This window comes from Callospermophilus lateralis, chromosome X, assembly GCF_048772815.1.
Source record: "Callospermophilus lateralis isolate mCalLat2 chromosome X, mCalLat2.hap1, whole genome shotgun sequence".
NCBI lineage: Eukaryota > Metazoa > Chordata > Mammalia > Rodentia > Sciuridae > Callospermophilus > Callospermophilus lateralis.
Window position 1 is genome coordinate 87,217,829 of NC_135325.1, and position 13,734 is coordinate 87,231,562.

Genomic DNA, 13,734 nt, shown 5'->3' on the forward strand with positions numbered 1-13,734 from the left:
AGGAGAAAAGCCTCTTCCTCTTTGAGTTCCTTTATTTTCTCTCATGATAAGGTAATTCCTAGACCTGAGACTGGTGTGACTATAGGAGAAAAAGGAAACATGGGATTAGCTGGCTTGCCTGGAGAAAAAGGAGAGCGAGGATTTCCTGGAATACAGGGTCCACCTGGCCTTCCTGGACCTCCAGGTAAAATAGACTCTACTCATGTTGTGCTAATTGCATCCTTACTAATCAATCCATGTATATGCTTTATCATACTGGTTCCAGGATAAGCATAGCAATAGAAGACATGAGTACTTTTTAATTGATAGATTCTGCCCAACTTGTACTATAGTGTTTCTCTTTCTTGCCAAATTTTTCACTTGTAATAACACAAAATAAAACAAACAACAAAACAAAACTTACATGATACCTTTTTATCCTAAGAATCCAATTTCTACCTTTTATTATTAATAAATAATACCAAACAGTTCTGTGACTCAAAAGGCAATAGGTGAATCTTCATACTTTTCATACTACTAGAGAAGAGGATGCTGCCCTATAATGCCTAGTTTTTATTCACTTAAAGTTACAGAAATATGTAAGTAGAAATCTCCATTGTGATTTTTCTATTTAATAAAATCTTAGGACTCAATATTGAGGTTTATGTCATTCTCTTTGATAATAGCCTATATAGTATAGCACTTCTGATTTGGCCACAGATTAAGCACTGCCCTTGTCTAGCATGTATTTTCAGTGTTCTCTGAAATGGGGCGATAGTTGATATTTATGTCAAATTTACAAATGCATCTGATATAGTACCTAGCACACATACATATTCAGTAAATTGTGGTTCCTTTTCCTTCAAAAATAATGTTAATGAAATATTATCATGATGAGTGACACTCATTGATCCTTGCAAGAAGAAGAGAATAAATGTGAGCTTAATTTTGTTCTAAATTTGTACTCTAGATTTCTAATCTCCAGATCGAGGACTAAATATATATCATATCTGAAAAACTGAAATAAGGAAATCTTCCAAGGTGCAGTAAGAGTTAAAGAGTTGAGAAGTATGAAAGAAAAATTGGGGTATAAAATAGAATAGATTTAGAAGCTCCTAAATCAATCATGTGGGAGTTCAAGGAGGAGAGAACAGGGAAAGAGGTAATATATTCAAAAACAAATAGTAGCTGAGAACTTACATCTGCTTAAAAAAAGCACAAAACCAAAACAAAACAAAAAACCACAAAGCCTGTGAAAAAGATCATGAAGCACTAAGTAAGTAAAATAATAATACAAAACCCATAACTAGACAAATTATAGGGACATTTCAGTATTTAGGCATTAAAAAAACTAAGAAAAAGGCAAATTACCTACAGAGAGCATTGAGAGTCAGGGGAAGAGATAGGATACCTATGAAGTTTATCACCTCCAGACCTTCTCTGAAATAGTACTGGAGGTTTTATTCTGAGAATAAGGGAAGGAGTTCAGGATGAAGTGGACATGAAAGAAGGATGAAAGAAACAAGGGTTAGAAAAGGTATAAGTAAAGCTTAATAACTCTAAATGAGGTTTTTTTCTGAGAGGCTTTTAGCTTGTTAATTTCTTTTATTTCTTTTTTAAAGTCATTTTTTTGTTGTTTATTTTTTATGTGGTGATGGGGATTGAACCCAGGGCCTCATGCATGCTAGGCAAGTGCTTTACCACTGAGCTATAACCATCCCTCTAAATGAGTTTTGGTAATTAAAAAATTAAAAAAAATAGGTGCCGCAGTCTCTGGCTGGGCACAAATCACGTGTCTCCACACAGCTTGTAGATTCAAACAGCAATTCTTTATTCCCGAACTCACACCGGCCGTCTACAAACACGTTCTGGGGGAATCCACGTTCTCTGCCCAAATCCACACTCTGCCCAAATCCACTACTCCTGGGCTTCTGTCTCCCAAAATATACTGTCTGACTCTAAGAACTCAAGAGGAACTCAGCAGCAGGATACGCCCTATTCTAAAGGGGGAACACCCTAATCTCCTATTATGCTAAACCGCCCTATTCTAAAGGGGGAACACCCTAAACACGGATCCACCCTGGTCCTTGAGCAAGGTCACCTTACATGCAATGTCCTGCAAAATGTCCTATTTCCATGAGTCCTTCCACTAAAGAAACATGGGGGTACGCTGGCAAGGAAATTGTCATACCTACTTGGCTGATGGCTCCCAGCAAATAGGGGCTGGGGTTGTGGCTCAGTGGTGGAGTGCTTGCCTAGCATGTGCGAGGCCCTGGGTTCAATCCTGAGCACCACATAAAAACAAATAAGATAAAGGTATTGTGTCCAACTACAACTAAAAAATAAATTTGAAAAAAAAGGTGCTTTAAGTAACAATCTAAAAGTGGAACTGAATATTTCAACATGAGATGTGTAGGTACAGAAGGGATCAGGGAGTCAGAGAGGGTTCTTTGTTGTTTTGTCATGTTAGAAAGAGAAAAATATAGGTATTGTTAACTATAAGTTTTTAGAAAAGTATAGATTTAAAGACATGGGTTAAACACTTAAAAGTAACTACTAGAAAATACTAGGAAAAAATGCATAGCTTTATACACCAATAAAGAAGAAAAGGGATAAAAAGCCTCTATGCAGTAGAAGTTAGGATTGGGGCAAAACAAAAATAAACCCAAATAAATAGAAAATAAAATATGAGATGAGTAAAAGAAGTTAAAAATAAATCAGTAATTGAACAAATGTGAAAAGACCAAACACCAATTAAAAGATACTAAAATAAAATTGGGATAAAAATATCTTTATATTATACATGATAGACATTTCTAAAGCAAAAAAAAGAAATTTGAAAATAAAACAGTGGAAAAATCTATTAGATGATATCAAAAAGAAAGCTAGCTTATCAATTTGATAATATGAAATAGAATTCAGTACAAAATACATTAAATGGACAGGTATTTTATATGTATATATAGATAAATTATGCCACAGTGGATATAAAAGTCATGAAACTTTATGTACTTAACAAATGGCTTTGAATATATAAAGCGAAAACTTATAAACTACAAGGGATAAATGGCAAATCCCCTACATGTCAAGTAGTTAAAAATTAAGGATAAAAATAATTTGAGAAACACAATCAAGCTATCTATGTGGAAGTGAGAAAAAATTAAACAGCATAAAATATATATTTCTTTTCAAATATACATGAAATATTTACAGAAATTGACTCTATTAGACCAGAAAAAATCTACTATATTCAGATTATTCTCTATGATCACAGTAAAATAAAGTGATGATATGACAACAAAATCACCAAAGAACATTTTATATTAAAACACAATTACAAATAACTCTAAAGATAAAACAAATGGAAATGACAAACTACAGAATGCAAAGCAACAAGGAAAACACTTCATATCAACACTCAATGAATATAGCCAAAGCATTACCCTTAATTTATCACAAAGTTAGAAATACTAAAAGTAATTGAAGGGCTGGGGTGTAGCTCAGTGACAGAGTGCTTATCTAGCATGTGCAAGGTCCTGGGTTCAATCCCCAGTACCACAAAAGAATGTAAATGAGCTAAGTTGAAAACACAAACACATGTATAAAAAATGACAGATGCAAGAAAAGTTCAGGGAAACACTTGATAAACAATTTAAAACAATTTTAGTCAGGTATGGAAACTAAAAGATGCTATTGAGAAAAGATTGAAATGAACAAAACTCAGCAACTATAATCAAGATAAAAGTGAGACAAGGGGTGGGGCAAGGTGACACACACCTGTAATCCCAGCAGCTCTGGAGGCTGAGGCAGGAGGATCACAAATTCAAAGCTAGCCTCAGCAGCAGTGAGGCCCTAAGCACCTCAGTGAGATCCTGTCACTAAATAAAATATAAAATAGGGCTGGGGTTGTGGCTCAGTGGTTGAGTGCACCAGACTCCAATCCTTGGTATCTCCCCCCCCAAAAAAGTGAGACAAGGCACAAATAAAATTAGCAAATAAAAAGATATTACCATTATTTAAACTTCAAACTAAAAGAGAACTAATTATATGTTAATACATTTGGAATTGTAAATGAAAAGTTAGACTTCTTATGGAGTAGAAAAGAAATGATTAATATTGTCCTGAGAAAGTAGGAAATGTAAGTGGATCAATTAAAATAGAAGATTTTGAAATGTTGATTCTCCACGAAAAAAATATTGATTTTTATGGGTGATTTTGTGGCTTAAGTCTACCCCACTGTCAAGGAACAGATAATTCCCCTATTTTAAACTATTTCAGAACACTAAAAAACTTAATCCAATTTAAAAACATTGATACCAAACCACCAAGGGGATAACACTTCAATTAAGTATAACTCAGCCTTATCTCTGAACATAGAATAAATAATCCTAAATAAAATATTATCAAATAAATTCAGAAGCATATTAAATAATGACATTATAATATTAACAGTAAAAGAGAGTAGGCCAATAAATGTAGAGAAATTCACAGTAGTAATAAAACAAATACATGTATAAAGACAGCAGAAGATTTGTAAGAATTCTGTGGGATTTTATAAACTTTATTAAATACAATAAAATTACTAAATATATAAAGATGTACTTCATTGCTACTTTATGTAATAAGTTGGTATTATAAATAATCAATTCTACCAAAAGTCAGTCTTTAAGTTCAAATTATTCACACTTTGAATTCCAGTGGGTTTCTAAAAATAAAAAGTGACAAGGTGATTCCAGCATTAATTTAGAGAAACAAATCTGTAAGTGAAGATGATTTTTAAAAAGAACAAAGATATATGTAACTTCCTTACCAGCTTTAAATCCATATAAAGCTATAGTAACTCAAAAGTGTATTAACAGTACAGAAATATTAAATAATGACAGTGGAATTGAAGAATGTGCAGATTGAGAGTCATGGTCACATGGGAACTTTGAAATGCCTATTTTATAATTTTCTTTTATTTCTGAGAGTATCAGAGTAGGTAGAAAATTATTACTACTTTCCATAAGTAATAAAGTCACCTTGAATTATTATTTCTTATATTTAAACTTATTTACATTATTTGAACAACCTTTCGAATATTGTTATGATGGAAAAATAAGAACAAAATAAATCTTATGTTAAAGTAGAATCTAATAATTACTTAATGTCTCATTGAGAACCAAATTAATATCTTTAATGTAAGATTATTTTGATCACTTTAATGAGTGCTCTTTCTTATCTTAGGGACTGCAGTTATGGGTCCTCCTGGTCCCCCTGGATTTCCTGGAGAGAGGGGCCAGAAAGGTGATGAAGGTCCACCAGGAATTTCTATTCCTGGATCTCCTGGACTTGATGGACAGCCTGGGGCTCCTGGCCTTCCAGGGCCCCCTGGCCCTCCTGGACCTCACATCCCTCCTAGTAAGCTTTCTTTTTCTCTTGTTATATTCTATTTTTGGTTTTGTTTATTTCACTTATAAGTGAATCCAGCTAAAGGTTGGCATCATTATTTGCATTCCTGATGTCTAGGAGATTCTATTGAAGATTCTTCTGTTCAGTTAGGGTGATTCTTTGATGTTTAAATTTGCTCTTCAAATGTATCTTCAAATACTATTATCTACAATATTGTGTCTTCCTTTTGGTTGTATTTCTGAAAAGAAATTAATGAAAATAGATTTTTTTCTAGCCTATTGGGCTTTCATGTAGTCTTCTGAATGTTTCATAACAATTAGCTGCTATGCTATTCTTTCTTTGTCTAATTTAGGTGATGAGATATGTAAAGCAGGCCCTCCAGGCCCACCTGGATTGCCAGGTGATAAAGGACTACCTGGGGAACAAGGGGTGAAAGGTATGGTCCCCAAACTTTGTTCATTCCTTCTTTTTTCATAACATCAGCAAAATCCCCTTATTTTATCTTCCATCCTACCTCAGTGACTCATTCCCTGTTCATACACCAAGATCATCTCATGAATAGTACTATATACCTACATAATCTTGATTTCATAAATCCAACTTTTGTGATTATTTATTTCCTATCTTTCTAACTCACTATCTTCCTTCATTCCTTTGTTCCTCCATCCCTCCTTCCCTCCTTTTTCTCTACCTCCCCCCCCCCCACTTCTTCCTTTCTTTCTCCAGGGATTGAACTCAGGGCCACTCAACCACTGAGCCACATCCCCAGCCCTATTTTGTATTTTTTAAACAGAGTCTCACTGAGTTGCTTAGTATCTCACCACTACTGAGGCTGGCTTTGAACTCGCCATCCTCCTGTCTCAGCCTCGCAGGCTGCTGGGATTATAGGCGTGTGCCACTGTGCCTGGCTCCTACCTCACTACCTTTCATAGTCTTACTACAACATTACTTCAACACCATTGAGATCCCTTAACTTTTTGGTGTCCTTCCTTTGCTCTTAACATCCCATGATAAATCATTGGAATCAGTCTTATTCATAAACCTTTGATTCCTTTGTCCTTCCCTAACTTCCTTGTACTTGATAGGAACTAAAGTGTAGCCTTAGCAGTTTCAAAATTTCTACCTCTTCTGAGCCTGTATCTTCTCTTTTCAAACTCATTATACCTCCTTCCCTATTCTCATTTTAAGATTCTGACCTACCTTCATACTTCAATGACCAATTAAAGTAATAACAACAGTTATTATACATTGCTACCACCACATTTACACACATATTTGAATTTGTGCCACTGTACTCTACTTTCTTGCCTATTACTGTTGCAACTCCCATATAAAGCCAGTTTTTCTATTTGCATAATAGATTGCATTCCCTTTTGTTTCCCCAGGGATTTTGGTCCAGAAATTTTTGCTCCTTCCACATTATCAAATTTTCCCTACTGGATAATTCCTTGCAGCATACGAATATGCTTCTTTATAACCACTGAAAAAATATGTTAATGGTAATCCCACTCCTCCTACAAGCTACAGTTGTATTTTTCTGCTCCCATTTGTAGCAAAACTCCCCAAGAATGTTCTGTTCACCGTTTCTAGATACCCTCCTTCCATTTTCTTTTTTTTTCTTATTTTTTCTTTTAATGGATACAAAAATCATAAAAGTTGTACTAATGTTAATGGTGTGTTATATAATGTCAATACATGTATACATTGTATAATATTTAAATCAAGTTAAACAGAGTTATCTTTTCAACATTTATCATGTTATTGTGGTAAAAACTTTCAAAATCCTTTCTTCTAGCTTTTTCAAATATACAGTACATAATTGTTATAATAGTTATCTATAGTCACCACACTGTAAAAGTATCTTCAGAGCATCTCACTCCTCTCTGACTGTAACTTAGTACGTATTGATCAACTTCTCACCTTCCCCTCCTACTGTCTATTGTTCTAAGCCTGTGGTAACTGCCATTCTCCTCTTAACTTTATGAGATCAACTTTTTAAAATTCCACATATGGTGAGATCGCATGCTACTTATCTTTAGGTATCTGCCTTACTTCACTTAGCATGATGATCTCCAGTTCCATATGTGTTGTCACAAATAACAGGATTTTCCGCGTTTTGTGACTAAATAGTATTCTATATGTAAGTGGAATAATATTGTGTACCACATTTATTTATTAATTCATCATTTGATGTTCCCATAGGTTGTTTCCATTCCTTGGTTATTGTAAATGGTGCTGCAGTGAACATTGGCATATAGATGATGCTTGTATACACAGACGTCATTTCCTTTGGATGTATATCCAGTAGTAGAATTGCTGCATTATATGGCAGTTCTATTTTTAATTTTTAAATAACCTTCAAACTATTTATTATACTGGCTATACTAATTTACACTCCCACAAACAATGTGCATATTTTCTCCACATCTTTGCCAGCACTACCTTTGGTCTTTTTGATCTTGGCCTTTCAAAGCTGGGGTGAGGTGCTAACTCCTTGTGGTTTTGATTTGCATTTTCCTGATGATCTGTGATGTTGAGCATGTTTTCATATACCTGTTGGTCATTTGTATGTGTTTTTTTGTGAAATGTGTATTTAGATCTGTTACCATTTTTAAGTCAAGTTATTTGTTTTTTGCTCTTGAAGTTTTGAAGTTCCTTATATATTCTGGATATAAACCCATTGCTAGACATTTACATTGCAAATATTTCTGCCATTATCTAGGTTGTCTATTTTGTCTCTTGGGTGTTCCCTTCGAGGTACAGAAGCTTTAGAGTTTGGTGTAATACCATTTGTCTATTTTTGCTTTCATTTCCTATGATTTTGGGGTTTTGGTAAAAAAAAAAAAAATTCTTGTCATTACAATTTCCTGATACATTTCATTATGTTTTTTACTAGTAGCTTTATAGTTTCAGGTCTTATTTTTAAGTTGATCTTTGTAACTAATGAGAGAGAGGGGTCTAGCTTCATTCTTCTACAGCATATATCCAATTTTCTCTGCACCATTTATTGAAAAGACTGTACTCTCTCCAATGTGTGTTCTTCCAAAATCAGTTGGCTATAGACTTATGGATTTATTTTTAGGCTCTCTGTTCTGTTCCATTGGTCTAGTTGTCTTTTTATGCCAATACCTTGCTTTATTGATTACTACAGCTTTGTAGTATGTTTTGAAGTCAGGTGGTTTAATGCCTCCAGCTTTGTTCTTTTTGTTCAAAATGGCATTAGCTAGGGTTGGGGCTGGGGCTCAGAGGTAGCATTAGGTTCAATTCTTAGCACCACATATATATAAGTAAAATAAAGGTCTATCAACAACTAAAAAAAATTAAATGGCATTAGCTATTCAGGATTTTTTTGTGGTTACATAGATATTTGAGAATTTTTTTCTATTTGGGTGAAGAATTAATAGAGATTGTATTAAATCTGCAAATCACTTTGTGTAGTATGAACATTTTAACAATAGTGATTCTTCCAATCCATGAACACAAGATGCCTTGCCACTTTTTTCTCTTTTTAAATTTCTTTCGTCAATATCTCATAATTTTTGTTTTGCAGAGATCTCTTACCTCTTTGGTTAAATTTATTCCTAGATATTTTATATTTTGAAGCTATGGTAAAAGGAATTACTTTCTGACTTCTATTTCAGATAATTTGCTGAAATTAGTGTATAGCAACATTACTGATTTTTGTATATCGGTTTTTTGTCCTGCAACTTTTCTGAATAATTTATTAGTTCTAAAATTTTTTTGGTAGATATTTAAGATATATCAAATCATGTCGTCTGCAAACAATGACAATTTGACTTTTTTTTCCAATTTGGATGACTGTTATTCCTTTCCCTTGCCTGTTTGCATCCAAAACTATGTTAAATAAACATGTTAAAAGTGAGCATCCTGATCATGTCCCATATCTTAGAAAATCTTCAGCTTTCCCCATTTTATTTTCTTTTTCCCATTTAATATAATGTTATCTGTTGGTTTATTAGAAATGGTCTTTATTATGTTGAGGCATGTTCCTTGTATGCCTAGTTTGTTCAGTATTTTTATCACAAGGGGATATTGAATTTAATCAAATGCTTTTTTTGCACAAATTGAGATGACCATGTGGTTTTTGTCCTTCATTCTGTTGATATGATATATCATGTTATTGATTTGCATATATTGGACCCTCCTTGCATCCCTAGAATGAATCCTACTTATGGGAAGTAATTTTTTTTAAAGTGTTATTGAAGGGAGGGAAAAGGAAGGTAAAGGGGAATGAGAATGATCACATTATGTTATGTCTGTGTATCAATATGACATAATGAATACCTTTATTATTTAAAGTTATAATGCAGCAATTATCAAATATTGTGACCCAACTCTTTAAATCGACTTTGAGACTACAATAAAAGTGCATTTCTGAGTAGGGAAAAAAATAAAGTGCTGTTGGATTTGGTTTGCTAGCATTTCATTGAGAATTTTAAAAATCTGTTTATCAAGGATATTGACCTGTAGTTTTCCTCCTTTTGTTGTGTCCTTACCTGGTTTTGGTATCAGGGTAATACTTGCCTTATAGAATATGCTAAATGACTTCTTTTTCTGATTTTTTGGAATAACTTAAGAAGAATTGGTATTCTTCGAATGTTTGGTAGAATCAGCAGTGTAGCTATCTGGTTCTGAACTTTTCTTTAATGGGAGGTTTCTTTTATTACTGATTCAATTTAATTAACAAGTATAGTCAGTTCAAGTTTTTTGTTTTTTCAGGATTCAGTCTTGGTAAGGTGTATGTATTCAGGAATTTTCCCATTTCTTCCAGAATATTAAATTAGTGGGTACATGCTTGTTTGTAATAATCTCTAATGAGCTTTTGTATTTTTGTAGTGTCAGTTACAATGCTTCCCTTTTCATCTTTGATTTTCTCTCTCTCCTTTTCTTAGTCTAGCTGAAGGTTTGTCTATTTTATCTTTTCAAAGAACTAGCCCTTTGTTTCATTAATCTTTTGTGCTGTGTTTTTGATCTCCATGCAATTTATTTCCACTTTGCTCTTTGTTATTTCTTTCCTTCTACTAATTTGGCATTTAGTTTGTTCATGAATTTTTTCATTGCTTCAGATGCAGTGACAGGTTGTTTATCTGGGATCTTTATAATTTTTTGATGCAGTCATTGATTGCTATAAACTTCTCTGCTAGTATTGCATTTGCTGTATCCCATAGCTTTGGATATGCTGTGTCTCCAGTTTTCTTTTAGGTGTTTTATCATTTTACCTTTCACATTTTGATCTTTGTTTTTATCTTCAGTTAATTTTTATGTATAGTTCGAATCAGAAATCAAAGTAGTTTTTTCTCCTATAGGTATACTGTTGACTCAGTATTATAATACAAAAGACCATCAAAATTTTATTAATACTTTTGTATTACTTATAATAATGTATTCATTTCATTAAAACATTTATTGGAAATCATGACCATATATGTGTGAGTCTGATTTTGATCTCTCTATTCTGGTTTTTTTTTTATTTATCTCTCCTTGCATCAATACCAGACTGTCTTAATTATTGTGGCTTTGTAGTAAGTCTTATATATTGTAGATTCTTTGTATTTTTATACATTTAAGAATTATCTGTTCAACTTTTAATTTTGAAATGTTCAGTCCTTATTCCTCTTCCATACCTAAACTCATTCATCCAGTCCTTTGACTTTTTTTAAAATTTATATATGACAGCAGAATGCATTACAATTCTTATTACACATATAGAGCACAATTTTTCATATCTCTGGTTGTATACAAAGTATATTCACAACAATTTGTGACCTCATACATGTACTTTGGATAATAATGATCATCACATTCCACCATCATTAATAACCCCATGCTCTCTTCCTTCCACTCCTACCCCTCTGTCCTATCTAGAGTTCGTGTGTTCCTCCCATGCTCACTGTCCCTATCCCACTATGAATCAGCCTCCTTATATCAGAGAAAACATTCAGCATTTGGTTTTTTTGGGATTAGCTAACTTCACTTAGCATTATCTTCTCTAACTCCATCCATTTACCTGCAAATGCCATGATTTTATTCTCTTTTATTGCTGAATAATATTCAATTGTGTATATATGCCACATTTTTTTTATCCATTCATCTATTGAAGAGCATCTAGGTTGGTTCCACAGTCTTGCTTTTGTGAATTGTGCTGCTATAAATGTTGATGTGGCTGTGTTCCTGTTGTATGCTGTTTTTAAGTCCTTTGGGTATAGTCCAAGAAGAGGAATAGCTGGGTCAAATGGTGGTTCCATTCCCAGATTTCCAAGGAATCTCCATACTGCTTTCCAAATTGGCTGCACCAATTTGCAGTCCCACCAGCAAAGTATGAGTGTGCCTTTTTCCCCACATCCTCGCCAACACTTAGTCTTGTTTGTATGCATAATAGCTTCCATTCTGACTGGAGTGAGATGAAATCTTAGAGTGGTTTTGATTTGCATTTCTCTAATTGCTAGTCATGATGAACATTTTTTCATATATTTTTGATTGATTGTATATCGTCTTCTGAGAAGTGTCTGTTCAAGTCCTTGGCCCATTTATTGAAAATACTATGAACTTGTCAGTTACTTCCAAATTTCTGTCTCCTGTCCAGGTATAACTCTTTGCCTTTAGATTTGTGTGTGAAACTACATAGTCAATGTTTTGAACTTGACATCCTGATCAAGTTACAATCCTAATTTCTGCTACTTCTTTTTCCACAATTGCTTTACTGCCATCTTCCCCTTCTTACATGAAAAGTAGTATGCTCTAGCCTTCTAGTTGTTTCAGGTTAAATAACCCTGGAGTCATCCTTGATAGCTCTCTTCTTTTGTATTCCATGTATGATCCATGAGAACATCCCATTGGCTCTACTTTAAACCTAACCAATTATGATCATCTTCATTGCTGTAACTCCGGAATGAACTACCATCTCTCTCATAGAACCCTATAGAAGTAGCCTCTTAAGTGGTTACCTAGTTTCCATCCTTGCCCTTGGAGCTTATTGTTAACATAACAACCTTTGCTTTTCTTTTTAAATTCTTCTACAAGATTCTCATTTTACTCATAATAAAAGCTATTGAGTTTACCATGACCTATACAATATTCCATGAGAACCCATTCCTTATAAACAGTTCACTCTCTGATGTGGTTCTACTTTATTCTGCTCCAGCAATCTGGTCTGCTTACTATTCCTTATGCACATGTGATACCCTCTAAGTTTTTTTTTTCTCCTGTATTTTCTTTTCAATGAGATCTACCCTGACTGCTCTATTTGAGTTTGCAACCTTCCTTCCACTCACCCATCCCTAGCATACCCAATCTCAATTTACCAAGCTCTGCATTTACTACAAACATAACACTTTAATATATTTTAAAATACTTACTATACTTAACATAATAAAATGTTTAATATATAATTTATTGCCTTCGTTGTTTATCATTCCTTTCTACTGGTGGAATGTGAGCTCCACAAAGGCATGGATTTTTGTCTGTTTTGTCTGTCAGTGTATCACAAATACCTGGAACAGTAGTTGGCATACAGTGGACACTTAGTAAATATTGATCAAGAATTGATTCTAGACATAAGCTTCTCTAAATACACTGTTAGGTAGAAATGTTATCCCTTACTACTATATTCTTTAGGACTTCTCTAAAGAAGGTTTAAGTACCCCCTTCCAGCCAGACATGGTGGTACATGTCTGAAATCCCATTGACTCAGGAAGATGAAACAGGAGGATCACTAGTTCAAAGTAGCCTCAGCAACCTAGGGAGACTCTATTTCAATGTAAAATAGAAAGGGCAAGGGATGTATATCAGTGGTAAAGTGCCTCTGGGTTTGTTTAATCCTCAATACCATCCTCAAACCATCTCCAAAGTATTCCTTCTAGGTAATAATTTTCATTATAATTTTAACTAGGTGACAAGGGTGACACCTGCTTCAACTGCATTGGAACTGGTATTTCAGGGCCTCCAGGCCAACCTGGTTTGCCAGGTCTCCCAGGTCCTCCAGGTAAAACATTCTGTGTAAAATATTTCTTGGATAGATTCTAGTAAGTTAGAGTTAATAAATACCAGCAGGTACAATATTATACATAACATGAAATATTAAATTTATTTAAAATAAAGGATGATTTCATTTCAAGACTTTAAAAGAGGAAAATAAAAATGCAAAATAAGTGAGATAGAATGGGATTCTTATTATAAAACTTGATTTCCTGACTTGATAATTTCTATGAGCTTTATTGAGGTTTCAAGCTCAAAACTCATATTATTTTATGTGTATGCATGCTAGGATCTCTTGGTTTCCCTGGACAGAAAGGTGAAAAAGGACATGCTGGAGCAATCGGTCCCAAAGGATTACCAGTAAGTTTG

General features: G+C 33.9%; 1 protein-coding gene across 2 annotated transcripts in view; it reads left to right on the plus strand.

Annotated features, from left to right (window-relative positions):
- Positions 1 to 13,734, plus strand: part of Col4a5 (collagen type IV alpha 5 chain) — a 216,853-nt gene that overhangs the window by 127,021 nt on the left and 76,098 nt on the right. For both annotated transcript variants that reach the window (XM_077106377.1, XM_077106376.1), the window contains exons 19-23: positions 52 to 184; positions 5,206 to 5,379; positions 5,723 to 5,806; positions 13,280 to 13,372; positions 13,655 to 13,725. In XM_077106377.1, coding sequence (XP_076962492.1) covers positions 52 to 184; positions 5,206 to 5,379; positions 5,723 to 5,806; positions 13,280 to 13,372; positions 13,655 to 13,725 — 555 coding nt within the window. The remainder of the gene's footprint in view (positions 1 to 51; positions 185 to 5,205; positions 5,380 to 5,722; positions 5,807 to 13,279; positions 13,373 to 13,654; positions 13,726 to 13,734) is intronic.